At 31.1% G+C, this 26,955-nt stretch overlaps 3 protein-coding genes across 5 annotated transcripts; 1 reads left to right on the top strand and 2 right to left on the bottom strand.

Moving 5' to 3' along the window:
* The first annotated feature begins 616 nt into the window (after positions 1-616).
* Positions 617-3,880, top strand: LOC108333665 (cytochrome P450 84A1). The gene is made up of 2 exons (XM_017569144.2): positions 617-1,758; positions 3,039-3,880. The coding sequence occupies exons 1-2, from the start codon at positions 823-825 to the stop codon at positions 3,657-3,659; spliced, it is 1,557 nt and encodes a 518-aa protein (XP_017424633.1). The 5' UTR covers positions 617-822; the 3' UTR covers positions 3,660-3,880.
* Positions 3,881-14,392: 10,512 nt separating this feature from the next.
* On the bottom strand, positions 14,393-17,893 carry LOC108324336 (protein FMP32, mitochondrial). Its single transcript, XM_017557272.2, has 7 exons — positions 17,407-17,893; positions 17,160-17,291; positions 16,979-17,038; positions 15,241-15,317; positions 15,083-15,139; positions 14,925-14,991; positions 14,393-14,828 (listed from the first exon to the last, which is right to left on the bottom strand). Exons 1-7 carry the CDS (start codon positions 17,593-17,595, stop codon positions 14,709-14,711), a joined length of 702 nt encoding a protein of 233 aa, XP_017412761.1. The 5' UTR covers positions 17,596-17,893; the 3' UTR covers positions 14,393-14,708.
* Positions 17,894-18,645: 752 nt separating this feature from the next.
* Positions 18,646-24,679, bottom strand: LOC108323916 (uncharacterized). Of its 3 annotated transcripts, none has more exons than XM_017556743.2 (15): positions 24,304-24,679; positions 24,145-24,226; positions 23,324-23,818; positions 22,884-23,052; positions 22,632-22,784; positions 22,069-22,166; positions 21,789-21,880; positions 21,515-21,585; positions 21,287-21,422; positions 20,475-20,534; positions 20,307-20,389; positions 20,013-20,089; positions 19,856-19,926; positions 19,060-19,117; positions 18,646-18,947 (listed from the first exon to the last, which is right to left on the bottom strand). In XM_017556743.2, exons 1-15 carry the CDS (start codon positions 24,546-24,548, stop codon positions 18,825-18,827), a joined length of 2,013 nt encoding a protein of 670 aa, XP_017412232.1. In that variant the 5' UTR covers positions 24,549-24,679; the 3' UTR covers positions 18,646-18,824. The 3 variants fall into 3 exon arrangements, with proteins under 3 accessions (XP_017412232.1, XP_052727039.1, XP_017412233.1); XM_052871079.1 differs by having other exon boundaries at positions 24,326-24,461; XM_017556744.2 differs by lacking the exons at positions 18,646-18,947; positions 19,060-19,117 and adding an exon at positions 19,124-19,781.
* Between the last annotated feature and the right edge of the window lie 2,276 nt (positions 24,680-26,955).

Below are 26,955 nucleotides of genomic sequence, written 5' to 3' on the forward strand. Positions count from 1 at the left end.
TGATATAGAAAGTGAACGCGATGACATTTTGGTAATAAATAGGAAAATTTTTCTATAATAGTTTTAATTATAACTGGTATAGAAAGTTGATGTGATGACATTTTTGTAATAAATAAAAAAAAACTTTCTATGTTGGTTCTAATTATAACCAATATAAAAAGTATTTCTTATTTTTTTATTTATAAACACAAACCCATGAGTCAATCCACTAGATTTGTGATTTCTGTCTGGTGGAGTTAGCGCGAACTAAGGTTTATCTCTGTTGTGGTTTGCGAGAATGGTGGTGTACAAGAAGAAGACATGACACTGCTCAAGGGTGTGATTTGGAAGTCTGTGTTAGGTTGATCGCAAATCTACAAGTGTTGATTTGCAATTTGGGTTCTTGAGGTAGTCTCACAATATGTTTCTGGTTTTGATTTGGGGATTTAGTGAAGGAGTCACAATGGTTGATGGTGGCTTGCACGATGAAGTTCTACAAGTGTTAATTTTTTTTTATACTTTTTAAAAAGAAAAAAATATTAAATGAATATAAATTATTTGTGTGGGTCATGTGTCATTATTTCTCATGTTTTTTATAAATCGTGGGTACGTGTGTTATCACTGCCTCCAAATTTGGTCTTTTCAAGTCTTACGTTTCAAGAAACATGGGGTGACACCAACTTGTGACCATATATATAAACGCCATAGTTTCTGGCTTGTCGTAGCAACACACGGGTTGCAATCTACACAGACTCTTCAAACTACTACTTTCCTTGTTTCCTTCCCAATCATAATCAGCACAGCACAATACCAGATCAAATTTTGTAACCAAAATCCGACACCATGGATTTACTTATGCAACTGAAAACCGTAATCGAACCGTTCGGTACGACGGTCTTGTTCATAATTCCGGTGACGTTGGTGCTGTGGGGTTTACTGTCTCGAATTCGCAGAAAAACGGCGCCGTATCCCCCGGGGCCTAAAGGCCTTCCCATCATAGGCAACATGAACATGATGGACCAGCTCACACACAAAGGCCTGGCCAAACTCGCCAAGCAATACGGCGGCGTTTTTCACCTCCGCATAGGGTTCCTCCCCATGGTTGCCATTTCAAACGCGGAAGCGGCACGTGAAGTGCTCCAAGTCCAAGACAACATATTCTCCAACCGCCCCGCCACCATAGCCATCAGGTACCTAACCTACGACCGCGCCGACATGGCTTTCGCTCACTACGGTCCCTTCTGGCGCCAGATGCGCAAAATCTGCGTCATCAAACTCTTCAGCCGCAAGCGCGCCGAGTCCTGGAACTCCGTCAGAGACGAAGTCGACACCATCGTCCGCACCGTTGCGGCGAATGTGGGTAACCCCGTTAACGTTGGGGAACTGGTGTTCAACCTCACAAAAAATATCATCTACCGCGCCGCTTTCGGGTCCAGCTCCCGACAGGGACAAGACAAGTTCATTTCAATTCTTCAGGAGTTTTCCAAGTTGTTTGGGGCCTTCAATATTGCGGACTTTGTGCCTTGTCTCGGGTGGGTTGATCCTCAGGGCCTGAACTTGAGACTCGTCCAGGCACGCGCCGCCTTGGATAGCTTCATTGATAACATCATTGAGGAGCACGTGGAGAAGAAGAGGAGCGGCAAGTGTTGTGAGGAAGAAAGTGACATGGTTGACGAGTTGCTGAATTTTTACAGCCGACACCCCAATTTCAGTAATCAATCAAACGACTTGCAGAACTCCATCACACTCACCAAAGACAACATCAAAGCCATCATCATGGTACTACCCTCATGCTATATATTTCTTTTGATTTTCTTTCTGTATATTAACTATTATTATTTGGAAAACAGCATTTCAGCGGTAGGTTTATAGCGAGGGATTCATCCGTTTAAATTGAAGTTATTACAGATAGATACTATGTTTTAAACTTTTTTCTAAGATTTCATTTTCACGGATGAAAAAAATTATTTTCAAATGGAGGGGGTATTGGTCATTTTTTTTAAAGGATGTATTCAGTAGTAGGGAAAAGCTGTCTTACTAATTTTAATTATTTATCTCTGAAAAAAGATGATAAACAATTAAATATTTTCTTTTTGTTAAAAACAATTTAGCGAAAATTTTAAAAAACCATCCTCGTAATGATTTCCGGAAATATAGTTCTTTAAATAATAAACTAAAAATGAAAAATATCCCTTTTCTACTTCATATTTTTAAAATTCTGAAAACTTTATACTTTTTAGCAAACCCTGCCTGTACACACGAAAAGTTTTTGTGATAAAGAATAATCATCAAGTAAGATTTGTACATATTGTACTTTAGTGAGAATTAAAGACTATAACTGTTCCTAATTTTAACTTTCAGTCTATAACAAAAAATTAATATTTTGAAAGTGACTACTCGGTTGCCCTCATTTCAGTTTACTATTAATATAAAGGCGTACTCCAGCCAAATTGTTTAAATGAGTTTAAAATAAAACATCCTTTTACCGTAAACAGGAACGAAATTTTCTTTAATAACTCTTATGATAAAAAGAGAAAAAAAATGGGTTATTTAATTTCTAGACTAATATAAATGCTTTTTCTCACATTACTACTTTCAGATCAGAATATTGATGTCATTATATATATATACACTGTTTTCTAAACAAACAAACAAATGAAAATAATTATTAAAATTTTAGGGTGTTAGATTAAATTAAATGGGTTTGCTTGCATAATTTAGAACAACAATTATTTTTCTTTTACATTTTTCTTATTCATCAAACAAAAAGAAGTTAATGCTATAAATGGTGATTTTATATATATATATATATATATATATATATATATATATATATATATATATATATATATATATATATATATATATATATATATTATGTATGTATGTGAGAACTGGTATCACGTACTGTGTGGAGCATGACAGTGTGCATGCATAATTTTCAAAAGAATAAGGCAAAAAAGCATCCATGTGCATGTCCATACCGCCAGCATTTCTATTTGAAGTTTTCAACACAAAAAGGAAAACGAAAAAACTGATAACAATGGAACAACATGCAGGACGTGATGTTCGGAGGGACGGAAACGGTGGCATCAGGAATCGAGTGGGCAATGGCGGAGCTAATGAGAAGCCCAGAAGACCTACGGCGCGTGCAGCAAGAACTAGCCGACGTAGTGGGCCTGGACCGGCGCATGGAGGAATCGGACCTCGAAAAGCTCATCTTTCTGAAATGCGCGGTGAAGGAGGTGCTTCGGATGCACCCACCGATTCCGCTTCTCCTCCACGAGACGGCAGAGGAAGCGGTGGCTTGCGGATACCACGTACCGAAGGGTTCGCGCGTGATGATAAACGCGTGGGCCATTGGAAGGGACGGGGAGTCGTGGGAGGAACCGGAAGCGTTCAAGCCGTCGCGGTTTCTGAACCCGAATGCGCCGGATTTCAAAGGGAGCAACTTCGAGTTCATTCCGTTCGGGTCGGGTCGGAGATCCTGTCCCGGAATGCAACTGGGTCTTTACGCGCTGGAAATGGCCGTGGCGCACTTGCTTCACTGCTTCACGTGGGAGTTACCCGATGGGATGAAACCCAGCGAGTTGGACATGAGTGACGTGTTCGGACTCACCGCGCCCATGGCGAGTCGACTCGTGGCGATTCCATCGAAACGTGTGTTATGTCATCTATAATGTTTTGTTATGCAAAGAACAAAGAAAGTAGCGAAAGTGTAATATGAATATTATAAAGAAAAATGGTGGTGAAGTGTTTGGGGACTTTTATTGTTTTATTGAATGTTTTTATTCTCCGATTATACGTGGAAGAATGTTTGGGGGATATTATTAGGTTTCGTTTCAGTGTGGATTAATGTAAAGTAGAATTGATGATGTACAACGTCATTTTGATCATTCAATCGTTTGCACAAACGTATCTCTAACTTCTCTCACTTTAGAAGTGAAAAAATATGTTTTGATGAGCTTGAAGATAAAAGAGATAAAATTAACTTAAAAAAATTTAAAAAAAATGATAAAAGAATTTCACAAATATACTATAAATAGAGAACTAATTGAAAATTTATAAATAGATGATAAACTTCTTCATTTTATTTATAATTTTATTTTACTAAAAAAATTAGATTCTTTGAATTTAGATGTACATGAAGTTATACATTCTCTAATATAGTCATGTATCACATGGAGGTGTTTAAGCAATGAGGTAGCAATAAATTCAAAATTATGGAAGATTTACATGTGTATATCGTTTAAGTGATGACACAATACTCAATTGTAAAGTTGAGCATTAAAGAACTTAAGAATGTATATAAAATTGAATTTTGTTCTAGATTGTATCTCGCCTAGTAACCTGTAGTTACTCAAGTGAGGTGCCACTCTCTCTTTTGAAAAGAAAGTTTGTTCAATCGAGAAAAGTTCATGTTCAAGGAAGTCATATGTTTATATTTGAACATTATTGTTAGCCTGAATTGTAATAGTAGGTTATATATATATTAATTAGTATATATAACTTTTGTATTTAATCCATATATATTTTTACTTTTAATATAAATTATTATTTATGAAAAAATATAATACGAAACATATTATTTAATTATTTAAGTCAAAAGAATTTTTAAACTTCAATATACTAAAAATGCTTGAGCGTTCCAAAATTGGGACCTTAGCCACTAAGTTAATGATCTAACTACAGGCAGCCATCCTACCATATATCTCATTAATTTTGAGTATTTTAACTCTTTTAATAATAATCTTTGAAAAGTACTGAGAAAAATATATTTACTAATTAAACTTATAGTTTTAATACAGCTATTCTTTATGATAAATATAACTATACAATTTGTATTAGAAGTTAATAAATAGTTTACTTTTACTTAGCAAAAGTAAGTGATCATTCTTGCATATCAATCAATGGATATCATGTACCAACCAACGGCTACTCTTCGTTTACAATCTTTATTTAATCAAACGTTAAAACATTTGATTTTATCTTATTGAAATCTGGTGTGAATGGTATATTATAAAAACGTCATTTCAGTCTACCGTCGCTTAAGTTTAAGTCATTTTATGGTGATAATATTTTGGCATCTATGAAAAGAAATATACCTAATTAATAACTAAAAAAATTAACATTAATAATTTTTAAATTAAAATATCAATACGTATTATATTATTAAAGTAAGTTATTAAAGGGAGTATGAGTGATATAAAGAAGTAGAAAGTGTTAATATTAATTAGTATGGTACAGTGAAGTGATAGAAAGAAGGAAAGGTGAAGTTGTTGTGATTACGTAATTTGGAGTGGGAGATGCATGCAAAAGGTGATTAATTAATTGAGGATGACATAAGGAGGAAACTTAAAGGAGAGGAAAAGAAAAGGGTTTAGGTGAGATTTCAAATTTAATATTTGAAGGCATTTCAAAAGTAACACTTTTGTGGGTCCTTCTTATTCTCTCAATCTCACATTAAGGAATTTTTAACCCATCTGATAAACAGATAGTTATAATAGATTTATAGATATTTTTTACTTTATTTCAATAATTTATGAAACTGTATGAGAAATTAATATTTAAATTATTTTTTTTAATTTTAAAATGTTTTAATTAACAATTATTAGATTCTTTGAATTTTGATACATTGATACGGTGTTGTGGAAATAGGAACTACCTTTAGTGTAATAGTGAAAAGAAAAAAAAAATCTTTAGAGACAATAGACAAATTAGGTTTTCGTCAACAATTTGTATAGACTATATGTTTTATGTCTTGATGTTTATATTAGTAAACAATAGAAATATTGTTATAACTTCAATTTATGAGTAAAAATTTTGTAAGAAAGTTTTATTATATATTCTCTAAATAAGAATTAATCCTCAATTTTCATTTTTTTGTAGTTATATATATATATATATATATATATATATATATATATATATATATATATATATATATATTTAAAGTTTTTAGTGTTGTAAAATAGAGTATATTTATTGCAAAAGACGTATCTCTCTAGTAATAATTTAAATATTTATTTTTCTGCTTTTTATGGAGCGATGAAATTTGATGACACAGCTTCAACCACAAGTTGTGGATTTCTCCATTAATGGTTGAACGTTGCGAGATATCCTCCGCAACCCTTGGACACTTCTTATTTTGTTGGTTTCTCCGCAGATTTGAGCTGCAGAGGGATCTATGACTTATACCTCTATAAATATTGCACACATTTAGATCACTTTGAAACTCTCCAATAATTCATGAGATCCAAACAAAGTCATGTGGTAGAGAGAGACAAAGTCGTGACCATGGTCAAACTTCGTCTCTAAAAAAATTCATAGTAAGTTTGATTTTATGGATGACATGATAATGATTGTTACATGCAATGAGATAATTTATAAAATTAAGTTGTTTCTAAGATTTAATTTTAAAATGTAAGTTGTTTATAAGTGAAGTAAATATGATTTTAGGAGTAAGAATCATAAAGAAGGAAGATAGTATATAACTATTCAAAGAATAATACATTGAGAAACTTTTTAAGAAGTTTAGAAATTATGACTTCAAACGAGAGAATACCTACTATGATACTAATTCTAAATTAAAAATATAGGAGAATTTATTTTTCAATCTTAGTATGCCCACATAATTGAGAACTTACTATACTCAATGAGCTTTTCTATACTTGAAATTGTTTATGCAATAGGTAGATTGTGTAAGTACACTTAACGTTCTAATCAGAACATTAAAATGCACTTACAAAACTTATGAGATACTTAAAAATATATTATGTCATTCAAGTAAATTTCTCACTATACTAGAAGGATAATTATGTTAATTAAATATCTAATTTATATGAGACAAAATTCATTATTAGTTATGTATTTACATATGGGATGGTGTATTACAGGAAGATATGTCAATATTTTACATCTCTATAATTAATTCATTCCTCGCATAAATGTCTCAACAAAATGCAACAGAAAAAATCATAAATATTTTTGCATGTAATTCCTTGAACATAATTATGGTGCAACCATTTGAATTTTTTACCTAAAAATTACAGATTATCACTAGTGACCCATTTTCATTTGACAAACCAATAACGTGTTGAGACAAAACGAGTTAGATTAACTCGTTTTGCACCTTTGATACAACATGTTCAAGTTACACATATGTGATCCCATTACATCTTTCATTAGCTGAATTATCCTTACATTCTCCATATGATAAAATGATATATGAATATGAAATACCTTCATTAATCATTTTCCAAAAATGAAGAATACCCTCAAAAAAAGTTGGGCAATAACCTTTGTCATAATCGAAGTTTTGAATGACAGTCTTGAAAATGTGTCTCTAGTTCCGACTATAATCATTGTTTTGTGGATTTAAAATTTTCCTTCACGTGGTCCCTTGTCAGTTTTATAAATTTTATAATGTTAAAGTTTGTAGTTATATTGTTTTCGCCTTTTTTCTTTTTAAGACTGAGATGATGCCAAAATTCATTTTGTCAAAGTTTAAAGCAGATGTGCAGAGCTCAAAAAGTATTTTCTATATATGCAGATGTTGTGTGTAAACTTTGATGGTTATGATTTTGGTGCATGTAGATGTCTTAGTGCCTAGTTCTACTAGTAGTTAACATGGTAGGATTGAAAAAAGGATTTTGTGTGGTCATGGCCAAATGCTAAAAGTGATAAAAACCATTGCTCAACTCAATACGCATCTTCTTTATATCAAATTTAAGCTTCTCTTTCTTGTTGTAAAAGAGAGAAATGGTGTCGCTAAATTAAAAATCTCTCAGCACATTACAACATTAGTCAAACAAAACCAAACTCATCATAATCAATGTAACATATAATTTGAGGTGAATAAAATAAAAAAGATAAAGAAAACGTGAAATTTAAGAACTAGAAAAAAAAGTTCCTAATATAAAATTAATGCACTCTCCACATAAATGTCTCAAAAATCTCGAATAAAAACAATCATAAATTAATTTGCCAGCACTTGCATGTAATTTGCTAGCACGTAATTATGATGTAACCATTTGCGTTATTCTTTTAAAAATTATAGATCTTCACTAGTGGCCCATTTTTATTTGACAAATTAATATCGTTGTGTCGAAACAAAATGAGTTATGGTAACTCATTTTGTCACTTTTAATACATCATGTTCAAGTTACACATGAGACCCAATTACATTTTCTAATAGTTGAAGTATCCTTACATTCATTAGAAGAAATATTGCATTTACATACGGATATTTATATACGAATAATTCGTATATAATTCAGATATTACATACAGATTTTGAAAAATAAATTATATACGAATATTATGGTATATTGATGCCACTGTTTTATTAATATAAGACATGTGAAAAAAAAATTGTATATACATTTTTAGTTATGTCTAAAGCTTTTTGACCACATCCTCCAAAGATGATTCACGGATTTAGCTTTTTTTTTTTTTACTGCACTTTTATTAGTTGGCCTAGTTATCATGTTTTTTCTGACTAGCTCTTAATTAATTATTTGTGTGATTTTTCTATGTTTTCTTTAGTTTGATCCTAGAAATAATTTTTTAAAATTCCCATTGCCTTATCATCTTCCTAGGATTTCTAATTAAAGTTCCATGTTGATGTATTGATATACTGCAAATTTTATGAAGTGTAAGTATCCTTTTTCAAATTAGTTTTAGTTTAATTTCAATTGGAGGCATGTGTTTCATTGTAAATCTCAATATAATTTTTTTTATTATTTTGGAAAAATTTAATTGAAGTATGTCGTGTTTTATTTCTTCTAGCTTCATTGGACGCCTTGTACCTCATTCAGAATGTGCTGCCATCTTTTGTGGGTTATAAGTCTACAATCATTATGTCTCAATTTTAAAATTTAGCTAGAGAAAATCCAGTAACAAACCAATTTTAATAGTACTTTTCTCTTTTCAGGAGTGTAATTGAGATGCTTGAAGTGAAAATTAGAGAATTTGTGTGCAATTTCAACATTGTATTGGAAGAGATATCATTATCCAAACAAAATCTTTCCACGCCTCTTGATTGTATGAAAAATCGTAAATTTGATATTGTAAGTGTTCAATAATTCATTAATAGGTTTGAGTATATTTTGTTAAGTTGTTTATGTAATATATCTATTTTAAATGTAAAATGTTTGGTATGGTGTTGAATGAAAACTATTGTGATGGATAGTTGTGTTTATATATATTACAGGTTTGTATTGTGGTATATGCAGTTGGCAACTATACATATTTCCAGATATTGTTTTCAAGTTGATGTTAACTGGCTCTAGTTTATGGGAAAGTATTATTTTCTATTTTTAATCATGTTGACAAGTGCTAACTGTGGAGTGTTGTTTCCTGATTTCTCGGCCTTAAAAAATATCAAAAGTTTTCTTAACCAAGCAACCATGCCATTCTGGTTTTGTCTCTGGTATGAGCCCACAGGATTTGATTGAAATACATAATAAGGATTATTTTTGACATAGGCCCCACCAATAGTTCCAAATAAATACAAAATTATGAAATGTTGGGTTGAAGCTTCTTCAATTATCAAAGATTGAAAGACGTTATTTTGTGTGAATGATTGCAGGGTTTAGTGATAGAGAGAATCCAATCAGAAGAGGATAAGAGGTTGATCTATCTTGGAGATGGAAGTGGAGACTATTGTCCAAGTTTGAGGTTGAAAGAGAAGGACTTTATGATGCCAAGGAAGAACTTTCCATTGTGGGACCTGATATTCAGAGATCCTTCACTTCTTAAGGCTGAGATTCATGGTTGGAGTGATGGAGAAGAACTTGGAGATGGAAGTGGAGACTATTCTCCCTTCATTTCCTCTTATTGCAAGCTTCAGACTCTGTCAGTCACTGCTCATGAGGCTTTGCCCAAAGCTCTACTAGTTCGACCATAGTTTCATGGTTTTGTAACTTTTGCAATGGACCAAAGTAGAATATAACATGACTAACTTTTGTCTCAATAGTATAATAGTATATATTGCATAGTCAGTTACCTCTACCTTAATTTCTGTAATATCCGATGACAATCTAGTTACAATGAGGTAGGACCATCCAAGTTGTAAACATCACGTTTTAATAAAAATTGACAGATATTTAGTATTATTTTTCATAATTTGACAGTTTTATTTAACTTTTATCAGTATATGAAACTATTAGTTATTAAGTGTAGATGTGAGAACATTTATTTTTTTTTATAAAATCATAAGTTACATACGGATTTTTCCATATATAAATTATATATGGATTATACATACGAATTTTTTCGTATATAATATATATATAGATTTTACATACATATTTTTCCGTATATAATTTATATACGGATTTTATATACGAATATTTTCGTATATAATTTCATACGGAAAAATCTGTATATAAATTATATACGGATATATCCGTATATAATTTATCTACGATAGTTTTATATATGGATTTTTTTCCGTATATAAGTCGTATGTAACTAAGTGTTATATATGGATTTTAGGTCTTATATACAGATTTTGGCTGTATGTAATTCAATTTTTTCTTGTAGTGATTCTCCATATGATAAAATGATGAATGAATAGTTTATAGAAATGAAATACCCTGATTAAACATTCAAGAATATATGGAGTACCCTCAAAAAAAATTTGTCCTATACTTAATGCTTCAATATGCTATAAAACACACCAGCAACAAAAGGAACTAACCAAACTAGCAGCAAAACAATATGAGATCTCAACATATGAATGCCGACTAGACCATGTGTGCAAATCCTTCACTTGATCAGTCACACCATTCTCACTTCTTCCCACGAACCACCTTTTCTAGTACTCCCCACTAACTTCAAATCATTCCCTTTTTTACATTCAACCTCGCTTTGCACAAAAAAACAAAAAATGTGCAAATAAGTTCAATTTCTTGTAAAACTTTCCTTCAATGTCCCAATTCCAAAGTTAAACTTATCATATTAATTCATTTTAGTTTTTTGTCTGCATCATCAATATTGTTAGAGATATAAATACCAAAAAAAAAAACAAACAGTAATCACTATTACATTCAAAAGCTACCAGAAAATAGACTTCCACTCTTCCCTCAGCTGAGATTGATGACCGGAAGCTCGGATTCCTCAGCAACCACCAGGAGACAGCATGGAAGGGTACCATCGACGGCGTGGAGGCTTCAAGACGTTTAGGGTTTCGACGAGTGTGTTTTGTGCTTCGGAACGAGAGAAATAAATGTTGTGCGGGACGAGATTGGAGAAATGAAATGGGGACGAGAGAAAGAAATGTTGTTCAGGATGAGATTGGAAGAACTGAAATGGGGACGAGAGAAAGAGTTTGTGCGCTCTGGACGAGAGAAAAATGTTGCGCTCAAGGACGAACAGAATGAAAAAGTGAAATGAAAAAGTGAAATGAAAAAGAGGGGTTTTGCACCTATTATGATAGGTGTTTTAATATCTATCATAATATGTTTTTTCCATAATTTTCATTTTTCCATCGGACCCAACTTATTATGATAGGTGGCTTTTACCTGTCATAATACATGTAACTTTTATTACGAAAATGTCACCGCTATATCTATTATGATAATAATATATCTTAGTTTTATTACAAAATTGTCACCAGTCAATGTATTATGATAGGTGGATTACACTTATCATAATAGCTCATCATAGAATTTTTTTTTTCCACTAGTGACATAATTATGGTGCAACCATTTGAATTATTCCATTAAAAATTATGGATTATCACTAGTGACCCTTTTTTATTTGACAAACCAATAATATGACGAGTCAAAACGAGTTAGACTAGATTGTTTTGCCACCTTTAATACAACAGGTTCAAACTACACAAGTGACCCAATTATATTTTCTATTAATTGAATTATCTTACATTCTTCATATGATAAAACAATGTATAAACAGTTTATAAAAATGAAATACCTTAATTAATCGTTATATGATAAAATAATGTATGAATAGTTTATAAAAATGAAATACCTTCATCGATCGATCGTTCATGTTATTTGCTATTCCACAAAACTAAGTTTCCTAACCAGTAATGCTTTTCTTTTTATCTTATCTCCAACGTAATTTATGTTGCAAAATCTTAAGTTTGTGTTCCTTTGAAGGATAGACCGAAATTAGTAATGGTAAAAAGATAATAAAAGATTCATTTAATTGTTGTTAAATGAAGTTCCTTGGATCATCTTTAAAGTGAACACTTAAGTCTACACTGAAACATATATCTAATCTAGATTCACGGAACCAATTATTTGCTTGTAGATTTTGTTGTCTACTTCTTTTAATCATTCTATGTTATAAGAGAAGTTGTTGGATGTATTCACGCTTTTATTTTCTTGACATTGCGTAGTTAATACTCCTTTAAAAGCATTTTGGCGTACTTTTCATTTGGTGTATGTATATTGCACCATCTATCGCTTTAATTTGTAAATCCAAGAAAAATCTCAATTCTCTCATGTTTATTTCAAATTCACTCACATTAGCTTAAAGAATTTTTTTACATAAAGATTCATTAATAATGTTTATTTCAAACTCACTCGCATTAGTTTAAATAATTTTTTACATAAAGATTCATTAATAGAACCAGATATAATATCATTTAGATACATTTGAACAATAGTGAAGTTATCTTTCTATAACCATATTAGTGTTTATTTTTCTTCTTATAACATTTTCTTTTGTGAGAAAAGAACTTAGATGTTAATACCAAACTCATGGAATTTACTTGAGAACCATAAAGAAGAAAATAAGGTGTAGACACATGACAAACTGTAACTGCAGCTCAGGAAGAAAAAATATTATAATAGCGAAGAGAGTTCCTTCATGTACAGAGCTTTGGGAATGAAAAAGTGACCTAAAATTACACTTTCATCAAATAACAAATAAATATTTTAAAATAACTATAGTAAAAAGTTGAAAAACTTAGTAACATTTTATCCCTATTAATAAAAATTGTCAAATAATATTAAACCACCTTTGTCAAACAGACAATATAAAAAAATATTTTACATGGGTAAACCACCCTTTTAATACATTCTACAAGTGCCTTATTCCGTACTGTCCGTGCAAATTTCCATAAACGGTTCAAAAAAATTCTTGGTATAAATGTTTGTACTAATGATAGTGTTACTTGATAGTTTACATCTAAAAACTAATATTTTGTACAATATGATAGTATGTTTATAATAAAAGTGTTATTTTATAGTACACTTGAAATTTTGAATTTATTTTATTCTATTACTTAAGAATGCCAAATTTATCATTTTGGTCTTCTATGTTTTTATATTTTTTTTGTCGCTTAAGTTTTAAAAGTTTGATTTGGTCTTATTATATTTTTAGAAGTTGTATTAAAATCATTTCAATTTAAACTTAATACATTGATGATTAGAAATAATTTAAGTATGAATCTAAATCTGAGTATAAATGATAAAATCAATCACCATATAAAAAAAATTATACACTCAACGTATTGAGATTTTGGATTAAAAGTTATGATAATTCTTTATGATGAATATTTTCATAAATAAAATATCATTCATATTAGAGTTGATGGTTGATTTTGATGGTCAACTTACACTTAAGAAAAATTATACCATATGAATATATATATATATATATATATATATATATATATATATATATATATATATATATATATATATATATAATCTCTTTTTAATTAATCTTTTGAAAAAAAAGTCATTTTTAATATTAAAATAATTAATTTATCGTAATATTGACTTAAAATCGTAATTATGTATAGAGAGAAGTATATCCTTAGCTTTGAAATGATCAATGGATACAAATTCGAAAAGACTTTGAATTATCAAAAGAACGAGAAAAATTAACTATTTTTTGTGATTGTGTGATCATTTGCTAATTATTTATTATAAAGTAAAATCTAAATTAATTCATTTGTTAAGAGTTTAAGTTGGAAATGATATTTATTTATTTTTCGTAAGTTTAATTCAACTAAAAAAATTTGGTTCCACTACTACCGAGAGCAATAAGGTAAAGATCCTAAACTCCACTGAAGAAACACCTAAGTCGGAATTAAAGCCTTTTCCTTCCAACTAAAAGTATTGAGCATTTCAATGGTTTAAAATTCTAGGTTAAGGTTAATTCTATCGACCGGTATGATCAATTTACCAATATCTGATAATATATTTTTCTTCTTGTGTGTTATAAGAAAAAACATTAGGTTATAACATGACTAAAAGTTGATTGTATAATATCTTAAAATTTAAAGCAAATTAGAGAGCATCTCCTTACAGTAGTCATTTACTCTAAGTTTTATAGATTTAGATTCGATCTAAATACGTGGAACCTAAAGTAAAATAATACTTTTATTCATAAGAAAATGCATTTAAATTCTTCCGCTAAAGTGTTCAAGTATTTATAATCCAATATGTTTGCGTTGTATTGATACCACAGTCACATACAAAATGTACAAATATTCAAAAAACATGGCAAATAAATAAACAAAAAGAATATGAAATGGGCTTAAAAAACAGGCCCAATTCGTGCCTACTTGGAGCTAGTTCCTTCCTGCTCCACTAATACCGACCAAAGAAAAATAATGAAAGAAAAGAAGGTTGATCCAGTATTGTAATGTAACTGTTTCTGAGGGAAGACAGATCTTCAAAGCAGCTAGGTATCTTCATGATTCTTTTCCACCCATTTTTTAAGTTAATAGAAATACAATTTGTTTACATCAAAATCCGTAATACTGCAAGACCAACTGCAGAAATCGAAACCAGTGTTCCTATGCAATATTTTATAACATCATATTTGGCTGCTTCCAGCTGTGCTCTTAAAGAATGGATCTCCTACATATAAATTAGGGCAAAGGGTTTTCAAAATGCAAATTGGCAAATTGGCATTGGTTGAAAATAGCAACATCTGAATGTCACATAATTGCTTACTCTATCAAGTTTGTTTGTCAGATTGTTAGTTTCAGCATTCTGGTTAGCCAATTCCTCCCTTATTCTCCTGCATCAGCCGTAACAGATGAAAATAGGAATTTAACTCTAATAAAACTTATGTAATCTTTGACAATCACCACTTTATTCTTAACTCTTACCCCCTTTCAAGGTTTAAATCTAATCGCTGCCCAGCTGTGACTTTATCAATCTCATACCTACATCGCAAAACATGTGATTGTATCCTAAAATAGTAACAAAAACAAAAGACGACAACAGTTTGATCATGGTCAGTTACTAAAAGTGATAAAAATCATACCTCAACTCACTCCGCATCTTCTCTATATCATTCCTAAGCTTCTCTGTCTCGTGTTGCAAAAGAGAGAAATGGTGTCCCTGAATTACAAGTTTTTCAGCATATTAGAACATCAGTCAAACAAAACTAACCTTATCCACATCAATGTAACATACAGGTGAATAAAATAACAAGATAAAGAAAACTTTTAAGACCTAAAAAAAAGGTTCTTAATATAAAATTATTACAATCCTAGCATAAATGTCTCAACAAAATGCAGTAGAAACAATCATAAATGTTAGACATGTAATTTGCCAGCACATGAATTATAGTGCAACCATTTGAATTATTCTCCTAAAAATTAGGATCAAACGGACAATCAGAAAATATTCTACACATATCTATTGAGTATTAGCAAGTATAGACAATTTACGGAACATGAGTTGGATCTTTCTAGTTGGAAAAAGACTAAGGACAATAAGTTTTTTCGTTTTCGCTTTCAATCACAAAAATACCACATTTGAAAACAACCTTATGAGTCAAGTCTTTAGAAGACTTACCCGTTTAAATACACTCTTAAGTTCGATAACCTTGCATCCTATCACTCCTAGAAACACTTGAATAATTTCAAAATAACATAAAGCCCATTTAATTCAAAGATCTTCAAATACATAGGTTAACCGGACAAAGGGATTTCATAAGCTTATCTTAAGCAATAAAACACTATAAACAGACGTCTAAACATAAAAAAGTAACCATTTAATAAACAATAGATAATTAGTATATCATCTTTCTTTTCTGCCTCGAAATTAAAGTTTGTCTTCACTTTCATCCTTGCATTTTATAACAAGTTTTACAAAGACCATGTTAGCAAGCTTCCCCACAGAAGTTTGAACAGGTCGCTGACTGACTATCTTATGCAGCAAAGTTAATAACTAAATAAATAATATCATTATGAAATGTGACAACATATTAGAAGATCATAAGTTTCTATTAAATCCCAAAATTGAGGTGCTTCTAGAAATCCAACAATGAATCATTAACCATGATCACACCAAGTACAAGAGGGACTAAGAAGTTACATGATGCTATGCAACTGAGAAGATCATCTCCAAAAAAGAATTGAACGGGAAGAAAAGAAAAGAAAGTGAAGTGCCAACCCAAAAGAGAAGAAGAAGCACGGTGAAGAAAGTTTGTGATCAACTTAATCTTATATCTTCATTCTAACTACTTTCAGCTTCAGAGAACATGATCATCATAAGCATGTTTTATATTTTCATTATATCTACTTTCAGCTTCAGAGAACATGATCAAACAGTGTCATAAGCATGTTTGTGATCAACTTAATCTTATATCTTTGTTCTAACTACTTTCAGCTTCAGAGAACATGATCAAACAATGTCATAAGCATGTTTTATTGTTGCATTATAACAGAGTCAAAAATAGCCACTTCTCATTCCTAACAAGGAAGAAGCAGACGCTCATATTCACCAAGATATTTTGGAAGATCCATGCTCGACGTTTTATAAATAAGTAAATGTGGAAGGAATTTCTCATCCTGACTTATTATACTATAATACATGCAAGTCAAAATTATGACAGTAAAATAGGATGCCGGCGATGAATATAACCACCCCACACAATCCTTTCTTCAATCCTACTATGACTAGTAGAACCAGATCTTAAGACATCAGCTTGCACCAAAATCATAATCTTCAAAGTTTACCTATAATCCGCATATATAAGAACATATAAGAAATACCTGTGAGCTCTGCACCTCTGCTTTAAACTTAGATAAATTGGATTCTTGCATCATCTCAGTCTTAAAAACAATAACCAAAACAATACCAGTAAGTTATAAAATTTATAAATCTAACGTCAGACAACATGAAAGCAAATTTTATATCCACAACAAAAAGTATACTAAACACTAAATATCTTACTCTCTGCATTTCTCCTTTAGATACTAAGGACTGAGACACATTTTCAAGACTATCATTTAAAACTTCGGTTATTGCCGCTGTTATTGCCTCGGCTTGTTTTGAGGGTACTCCTTCCCCCTCTAATCTTCTAACCTATAAAAAAATTAAATCAAGCTAATAAATTAAAGAAAAGCATTTGCAACGCAACTTTTAAAATTGCAAATAAAAGTGAAATCAAACAAATATGAAAAAAATGATGAATTATTACCAGGGCTAAGGTGTCAACAAGAAACAAGTGTTTTCCGTTGGATTTCACCAATTGAGAAGAATGTCTTGACCTCGAAACAGAAAATGGATGGAATATTTCTCTTTCGAACGAGGACGGCACTTTGAATTTTGAAGCCCCAAAAGCTCCGATCCCAGATAACTGCCATACCCGCTTACGAACCGCGGCCATTTCCAATTCCACGAACAAGCCCCAAAAGCCGCACAACAATTTTCAGTCTTCGCAAACAAATCGAACAGTTAAGGAAACACAGATTTATATCGCACGAAGAGAGCACAGAAGTTTGTAAAAAATCACGTTTCTTGTCTCTCTTTTATCCTTTTTATATTCAGTAATGAAATGGGATAGGGATAGAAAGGGTGAGAAATAATATTAAAAAAAGAGAAAAAAAAGGTTAAGATTGATCGATCTGGAAAGTTTAAAATGGACCGTTAGTTTAACCAATGACCAATGGGAGGAGGAGGAGAGAGAAGCTACTCCACGTTTTCAATCAATGGTGGTGTTATGATGAGTCATAAATCGAAAACACTGATACTAATCATACTAATGGTGTTTAATACTAATGGTGTTCGTAAAAGAAAAAAAAAACAAAAACGAGTCAATGTCTTGGATTTACAACACCATCTTTTTCTTCAAGTGCAAAAACGGTTTGAGTTATGAGTATTATAATTTCACTTTGTATTTTCTAATGTGCATTTTGATTTATCAGTTTCTCAAATAATTTATTAAATTGTAGCATAGTTATCTTAATCTTCTATACTTTAGTTAATTACGCATGCAATAATATAACTTAGTTTTATATCTTAATTTTTATATGAGGACAACCTTAGAACTTTATCATTTGTGAATATAGCTTTAGATCATATATAAAAAATAAGATTAAATATGATCTTAGATTGTTTATGTAACGAAACTGCTATCAGAAACACCTTTCAAAAACACAACTTTTGATTTTCATTATTTTGTTGTATATATAATAATGACAAGAAAAATTGAGTTTACAATTATGTATACTTATTAAACTCCGTTAAGCCAATCATAATGGGTTTCTTTTGTTATCCATTGTTACATCCTATTTTTTACCTTTTAATATTTAATTAAAATGTGTTGGACCCCATGGATTTTGTGCTGTTTTCTATAGTAACAAAGAGCAATTCCCTTAATGCTATTAGGATCCAATGCGATGAAGAATAACATTAAAAGGTAAAGAAACCCACATCCAAGTTAATAAATATACCCAATTTATTTATAAGAAAAAGCAACATAAATACAAATTTTTACATTTGAAACTAAAAAAGTAATACATCCTCATAGTAACGCTAATAAATTTCATGCATAACTTCTGAATAATGTCAAACTTCAATTTAAGGGTATGCAAGAAAAGCACCCTTATGAAAGCTTCACCCTATGAAAGAAATGCTGTTATATACAGGATAGTATGTATCCAATTGAAGTTGGTCTAAGATCCTTGGGGTAGCCCACAGATAAGACGAATGACCTTCAATCTCATCTGTCACATCGACCTGCAAACCAATAACAGACGCCCATCACTAAAACATAAATATTCATAACTTATGAATGCAACTTAGAAAACTAGTTTTCTAAGTCAGCAAAGAGGATGACGAAACATCTTACATTTTGGATCCCAGAAATGTCGACAGGTTGGATTCCAGCTAATCCTTTCGTAAGTAGACTGCGCAAATTTAAAAATATATATATATATATAATGATAAATAATTATTTTTTATTTTTGTCTATTAAGATCAATACTTTTACATGTTCCTAAAAGAATGGTTAGCCAAATAATCACAACACTACGAACTGCACAGGTTAGCTAATAAGTAGAAAAATTCTATTGATACACAGCTCTAACACCTCATCTCCAAAAGCATTGGTCCCTTATGCACCTATTTGTATCAATGAATCATCTAATCCACAAAACACATACTGTTATAATAAAAATAACTTATATTTTTTTGATTTAGACAATGTCTTATCATGTTTTAAGAATTTGTATACATTTTCAAAATAAACATATCACTACATCATAGGCAATGACACACCCCACATAATCATATAGTAATCTTAGGTGATACAAATGCCTACTACCACACACGAAAAGGTTTAATGTGAAGATTGACGACAAATCACGAAAAAAACATGGGCCCAGATCAATACCTGAAGAGGCGTCAATCAACGCAAGAAACGCAGTTCTCTGCTCATACTTACCAACTCCCACTTCACGTATAAAAATACAAACCAAAAAATTGATCGATGGCCATGTAGTGTGAAACTTCTCACGTAAAAGAAATTATATAATTTCATGCCATGAATTTCTTTTATCAAGTTTATAGGTCCTGAGGTTATGGTAATGCGAGTCAACTCGATATACATAACTTTACAAATATTTTACAATTATATTTCAAGATACCTGGCACGGAAGGCAACTCCAAGCATCCAGTCATTCCTCGAATAAGCATTTACAAATCTTCCTGCTACCATCTACGCAATACCGTGATGTTAGAAAATATTGATTCTCATTATACGGATGAGAAAGTTGCACTAAGAAAATTAAATGCCCCACAAACCTTTCGAGCTGCTTCCCAGTTCTCGTCCATGATTGGGATGGGTGCTCCTAGAAGTACAACTCTTTCTACTAGTTCAGCTGCCAATAAGCAGGGCAAACAATAATAGTGATAAGGTAACATCATTCAATGAATAAAGATGGCTAGAGTACCAAGGACATAATTATATGCAACCATCACTGGAATTAATAAATGAATAAAAAGTACACGAACTGATCTGCTGATCTGATGTGTAGTCAAATAATCTAAACACATTAAGGATGAACAAATGAAAGGGGCGAAACTTGAAATACCTACCACTGTTTTCAGTTTTAGCCAAACACTGTAAGCACTTGAAAATAACTCTCGCCCCTAGTGAGTAACCTATAAGTGTCACGGGTCTGAAATTCAAACATCAATAAGAATACATCCATCTACAATTTTCTTGGAGCGGGACTAAAAGTAACTCTGGAATTCGTCAAATACCTATTTCCCTGCAATCCTCTTAACAACACTTCAGCAAGCAACTTACCAGCTTTGTTTGATCTGAAAATCAAGACTAACTCAGCATGTAGATCTAAGAATAATCAAAGAAACAAAACTGATCATAACAAATTTTTCACTGAGTTGGTGAAGCCATCACGTTAACAACACCTTTTATCAAGAAAAAAAAAGCACTAGGTGCTCCTTGACATGCCAAATCCAGACCACCTTGACATCAGCTTTCAGATTTGCATATGAATACACTTGAATATCAATGATCAATTAAATTGACACTTTAAAAATAACTTGTAAAATTACCAAGCTAAAAGAAAATCAAACTAAACTTGAACATGATGATCAAACAACAATGCAATCCCCAAATATAATTTTCTAATATCTTTAATGGTGAAAAGGTTAGGGGCAACTTCAAATCCCTCAGAAATTTAAGTTAGTCCCTCGCAGCCATCAGATACCAAGACTCGGTCAAGTTAGATTGATTCACTAATTCTATAGTCCAACAAAAACAGTTGAAACCTTGAACTGAAAATCTAAACACTGATATCAAATGTGATATGTTGTTTTAAAAATTCACCTTATCCACCTATTTACAATAACACTCTAGGATCAGTAACTTTAATAGTCCAAATAGTACAAGCATAGCCCAAACAATAAGAATCATAATTCCTGATATTCTAACCATTTAGCACTTTGAATTGCATACATGATATTCAGTAACAAAAGAAACAGGAAGAAGCTTCTTCCCCACACTACCAAGCAACATTCTATTGTAGACAGAATCAGGAGACAAACCACACCTGTCGATAGCAATTGTCCATTTACTGTCTATAAAATCGGTCGCTGAAAGTAATGCAGCTGGCCAAGCCAAAGCGGTTAAGAGTGAACTCAATACAGTCATCATAGCCCCTCGTTTCATCAGCTCCATTGCAAGTTCTGATGCAAGTCACAGTAATATAAACGTCTTTGAAAGAGATACTTATGTACTAATAACTTAGTTTTATTAGAATCCCAAATCTCAAACCCACTTGAAGTAAGCCAATCTTGAATTGCAGTGCTCACAGAAATCAGATTCTTGGACTCCCACTGCAGCGCATACCTAACTTTCAGCAAGATAGCAAGAAAGGTCATTTCTGTAGGCAAGGCTGGTCACCATCAATCATAAGAATATTAACACTACAGTTCCAAGATAAACTGAACTACAAATACAAGCTGATTTCAATAAAGAGTGTAACTTTTTATCAACATCAAGTTTTCCAAGGTATCCTTGACCATTGAAGGGTAATAATATTCACTATGTACCTCTCCAAGTTGTCATTATGACCTTCCCAGGGCCGTATAAAATCTTCTTTCTCAAAGACAAATCCAGAGACTAAGATCTCAACCCCTAGCCTCTGCAAGCAGAAGTTCAACAAGAAACTAATTTCAAAAAATAACCAGGTACAGATGTATTTTTTGATATTATAAGAAAGGTGGGGCAGAGTTCACACAAATGCACATGCACACAGAAGCAAAGTCCATAACTCAATTTAAGCAAACAAAGTCACAAGAAAACAGGAAGATGAAAGATATAAAAACCTACGCCTTGGTTATGGTTTTCTCCAATAGCCTTGAATTCAAACTCATCAACTCCCCCAACTCTCCTAGCCATTTTGCTTCCAGTAAGTCCTGCTCCTGCAGCTGGAAGAAGTAGAACAAAGAGATACATAAAAATTTCCATTGTTTAAAAAAGAATTTGACTGGCATAATAAAGTATAAAGAAATGCAAGATCAAGGAATCAACCGTACTACAGATTGCTACTTTTATCAGAATAATAATATTATTTGTTAACAGATATGAACAAGTGTGTACTTTGAAGGAATCAAATGTACTGTCATTGCAAAACAGGATATATCAGATATTCTATAGCCCTCATGACTCCTCCAGTTAGTTACAATCTAAGTAAACACAAACTCTCATGTAACATTTGTATTTATGGCATATCCTTTTTAAGCAGTTAGTGTAAGCATGTAAGTGGATAATTACAACAACAAAAGTCTCAAACTACAAACTAAGCTTAAAAATAAAATGAAAGAAAGGAAGCCATAGAAACGGGACATGATTGAATTCTAGCAAATCTAATAACATTATAGGCAAATATAAACCTCCAAATGATGCAGCAACAGCAACAGAACCAGCAACACTTCCTGCAGCGGTAGCAGCTGCAGCAAATCCACTTGCTCCAATTACAGGGATCAGAGTACCCAACGTTGGAGCCAAAGCACCTAGACCTGCAGCTATGGCAGGTGCAGCTAACCCTGTTGAATGGTCAAAATAAAAACACTCATAAAGAGCTGGTTCTTGTGGAAATTCTAAATTTCATAATAGAGTTACAAAAGATAACATGATCTCCATACCACCAGTAATAGCCAACAAAGCTCCACCAGTTATTGCAGCAGCACCAATTATACCACCCCGCTTTAATTTAGCCCACTTACTTTCTTTTGATTGAGTTTCTTCTTGCTTTGACTCTTGTGCCTTAATAAAAGCCATCGCAGAACAAGCAACCATGGTCTCAATGGCTTCCTACAAAAACCAATACCCATCTTAATCATTAAACATACAGGACGAGTAAATATGAGATTCTAATAACTGACAATACAAAGCAAGTTTATAACATGCAGACATTTGCAATCACATTCAACTTGAATTCCAGTAGATTAGAAATCAAGACAAACATATAGGCAATGTTCACCACAATCCATAATAGTAAGTCACAAGACAAGGCAATCATATAAAGTTATTTAGAAATCAGGCAATCATATAAAGTTCCATTCTATAATTTCATCAAACAAACCATTTTTGTCCACTTGACATCAAGCCATGTTGCAAGCAGCCGCAGAGCCACACGATGTCGAGCATCATAGCCCTTCCTTCTCTGGCGTATTTCATCACCTAAATTTGACAAACAACCAGACAGAAGTTCATATAGAACTGTCACTTTCCTCTGATCACTCAGCATCATTACTTCTTCAATTGGTCTCTCATCAATCTCCCGACTAACAGACCCATGTTCTAGCTCTTTAGAGTCAACTAAAGGAGCAATATCCATTACCTTCTGAACTTCCAAATGATCATCTACCTTTTCACCATGAGGCTGAACCTCATCAATTGAGAACTTCTCACGACATTGATGCTCATATTCGCGAAGTTTCTCCCTTTTAGACTCAGAAGACTCCAGCTTTTGCTCCATTTGGCGTGTGATACCATTAACTGCACCTGACAAAGCAAGTTCTTGATCTAAAGTTGGAGAAGAACCATCGTCAGATTCTTGTGAAAGTAACCTCAAGAACTGTAACAATCACAAGCATTATTATTCTCTATTAGCAATATATCAAAATCAAGAAATATAAATTGCCAGTAACACACTCTCTAACAAACTATTTCCACCGCAACTTCTACTGTTAATTGAAACTCGTTAGAAATCACAAAAACTGCGCAGGTGTCACTCCTTATTTAAATAACGAAACCCCACTAGTGAATGTACAGTTTTCAATACAATAAAAGAAAGTGTTTGTGTGTTAAAAGAATATATTGCTAACACTCTTCCATTTGAATATCAAAATCACTAATGCGTAATATCCTAACGAATGAGAACGAACAAGTAGTGAAACGTACCGGTCCCACGTGATGCGTAGCTGAAGAAGAACCAGCGGTTTCCTCTAGTCCAAGCCACGCACCGGAATCAATTTCAAGAAACCTGTTCAAATTCGGATTCAAAATTCAGAGATCCAAAATAACTATCAGGATTTGCCCTGAATTATAACTATCACGTACTTAAAAACGGGGCGGAGCAAACCCGAATTGTTGTGGACCCAAAGATCCGGGTCCTCGGAAACCGAATCGCTGCTGGAGCTAGTACTGGTTCGCTCCTCGGAGATAGAGTTCTCAGAAACGGGTAACGGCAACGGATTGGTTTGGTTGAGTTGAGCCTCGTGCAGTGCTAGGCCGAACAATGCGCCGGCAGCATACCTCTGCGTCGGCGACAAAAGCGACGGCGCCGTCGTCGAGGGTGCCGCCATGTGCGATGCGATGATTGCGAAGACGAAGTGTCGTTTCCTTCTTACGAAGGCTAATCTCAGAGAGAGGAGAGGAATCGACGTCCTTTGAAAGTGAAAATTGGGAACGCGCTTCAACGGAAGGCGAAGCGAAAAAGGCTTTAATATGTTTGCATTTTAGAGCTAGGCGTGTGGGGTGACGTGGCGAATCGCACCTTTTAAGAAATCATCCCGGATAAATACATAGTGCTTTTTTAAGTTAATAATTCAAGATTATAAAAAAAAAGTAAAAGAAAAATCAAGAACACACAAAAAAAGATAGTCAAGCTTGTCTGTTAAATTATAGTATTTAATTTACATATATCATTCTATTTTCTTGTTTTTAAAAAAGGTAAAATCTATTATTAATTATAGTATAAGAAAACAAAAATACTATCAAATTTATTTTATTATTATTTTGTTTTGTTAACAAATATTTTAAAAGTTAGTTTTTCTAGTTATTTGACATTTTTAATTTTTTTTATTTATATTTATTTTACTATTATATGTATATGGAAGTATTTTACCTTTTTATTTATTTATTTTATATTTTAATTTCTTTTGTATTTATATTTATTTTGTTACCATGTGCGTAATATTTATTTTATCTTTTTATCCATTTATTTTATTTACTTACTAATTTTATTATTTTGTTATATATCATAAATTTAAATTTAGAAAAAATATATTTTAGTTTCATGTTTTAAAATAATATTATTTTAAAAAGTAATATAGATTTATTAATAATACTAAGTACTTATCGTGTCATATAAAAAGTGTTATGTAATAGTTTTATTTTACAAAAAGTTATTAATAAAAAATTATATTTATCATTATTATATTAAATTATTTTATAGATATTCTTATTGTTTAATATTTTTTACGTAAAAATTAAACTAATATTATTTAATAAAAGTTTAGCATAAATCACATATGTATATAATTTCATATGTTTTAAATAAAATTTGAGTATGTTTCTGGTCCTTAAATTTGAATGAAAAATTGAAATTACTTTCGAAACTTTTATATATTTTGGTTCTCAACTTTAAAAATGAATGGATATAATCATTTTAATTCAATAGTGTTAATTTCTTTTATGTGTTAAATTGTTTATTATAGTGACATTTCAAGCTAAAATATGTTAAATGGTGTAGACAACTCTAACACTAACCTGAAACATCACTTGACATGTAAAATCAACTAATGCAATTGAATTAAAATAACTATATTAATTTATTTTTTAAGTTTAAAAATCAAATTGTATCAAAGTTTCACGATATCAAATTCCAATTTTATATTAAAATTTAGGACAAAATATATATTTAACCGTTTAAATAATTATATTTGTTATAAAATAAATTAAAATATTATACTTAATAGTTGATTCCAAAGGTTTAATAATAAAAAAATTATACTTCTTAATATTATGATTTTTTTATATTCATTAAATTTGTTTTTTACTCCAACTTTAAAGTTCCTCACTTTAGTAAAATCAAAGCAAAAAATAAAAACTAATAAGTTAATTCTCTTTAAATATACCAGTATTTATACTTTCTAAGAATATATATATATATATATATATATATATATATATATATATATATATATATATACTTTTTATATTAAGTCTAAAAGAGTATAATAAAGAAAACATTAGATAAAAAAACATATATTTAAAGTATTAAATTGTTTTCTATACTATTTTTTTCATTTTTAATTCTATCAAATTTATAATTATTTGGTCATTTAATAATAAAATTTAGAAAATTTTATTTTAATTTTATTTTTTAAAATAATATTATTTAAAAGAATAATACATGTTTTTTGATAATACAAATTGTTTACCTGTAATATAAGATAAACTGTAATATAATAATTTTATCTTAAGCAAATTACATTTATCTTTTTTATTTTAATTTATAATATAAATATGCTTATTATTGAATATTTTTCATAATGTTAGTATATACATAAAAATTGACATAATTTTAAATAATTATATTCGTAACATTATAAATTAAAATATTGCGCTTAACAGCTCGTTTTAAAAGTTTAAATTAGATATTTTTAATAGCAAAATTATACTCTTTAATATTATAAATTTTGTTTTATATTTTCTGAATTCATTTTTTACTATTTTTAACTTAAAAACGTAGAGTTTAAGACTTTAGTAAGATCAAAACAAAAAAAAATTAACAAAATAATTATTTTAAAATATATCATGTATTTTGTAACATCCCAAATTCTCACATTAATGTAACAACCCAACTTTTTACATTAATGTAACATCCCAAATTTTCACACTTGATAATTAACATTACATTTACGTTAACATTCCGTAATCTCACCCTCTAAAATTTCCTAGTTACTATAAGTCTATACATGTAAAAAG

The sequence above is a fragment of the Vigna angularis genome, chromosome 1, assembly GCF_016808095.1.
Source record: "Vigna angularis cultivar LongXiaoDou No.4 chromosome 1, ASM1680809v1, whole genome shotgun sequence".
Lineage (NCBI taxonomy): Eukaryota > Viridiplantae > Streptophyta > Magnoliopsida > Fabales > Fabaceae > Vigna > Vigna angularis.

Excerpts from the sequence above, each read along its gene's own strand:
- LOC108333665 (XM_017569144.2), top strand. The coding sequence starts at position 823 with ATGGATTTACTTATGCAACTGAAAACCGTAATCGAACCGTTCGGTACG. Across the intron at positions 1,759-3,038 it reads ACATCAAAGCCATCATCATG|GACGTGATGTTCGGAGGGAC; the intron begins GTACTACCCTCA and ends AACAACATGCAG.
- LOC108324336 (XM_017557272.2), bottom strand. The coding sequence starts at position 17,595 with ATGGCCGCGGTTCGTAAGCGGGTATGGCAGTTATCTGGGATCGGAGCT. Across the intron at positions 17,292-17,406 it reads TTGTTGACACCTTAGCCCTG|GTTAGAAGATTAGAGGGGGA; the intron begins GTAATAATTCAT and ends ATTTTTTTATAG. Across the intron at positions 14,829-14,924 it reads TGACAAACAAACTTGATAGA|GAGATCCATTCTTTAAGAGC; the intron begins GTAAGCAATTAT and ends ATTTATATGTAG.
- LOC108323916 (XM_017556743.2), bottom strand. The coding sequence starts at position 24,548 with ATGGCGGCACCCTCGACGACGGCGCCGTCGCTTTTGTCGCCGACGCAG. Across the intron at positions 20,390-20,474 it reads AGAGGATTGCAGGGAAATAG|ACCCGTGACACTTATAGGTT; the intron begins GTATTTGACGAA and ends TTTGAATTTCAG. Across the intron at positions 19,118-19,855 it reads GGAGTTGCCTTCCGTGCCAG|TCTACTTACGAAAGGATTAG; the intron begins GTATCTTGAAAT and ends AAATTTGCGCAG.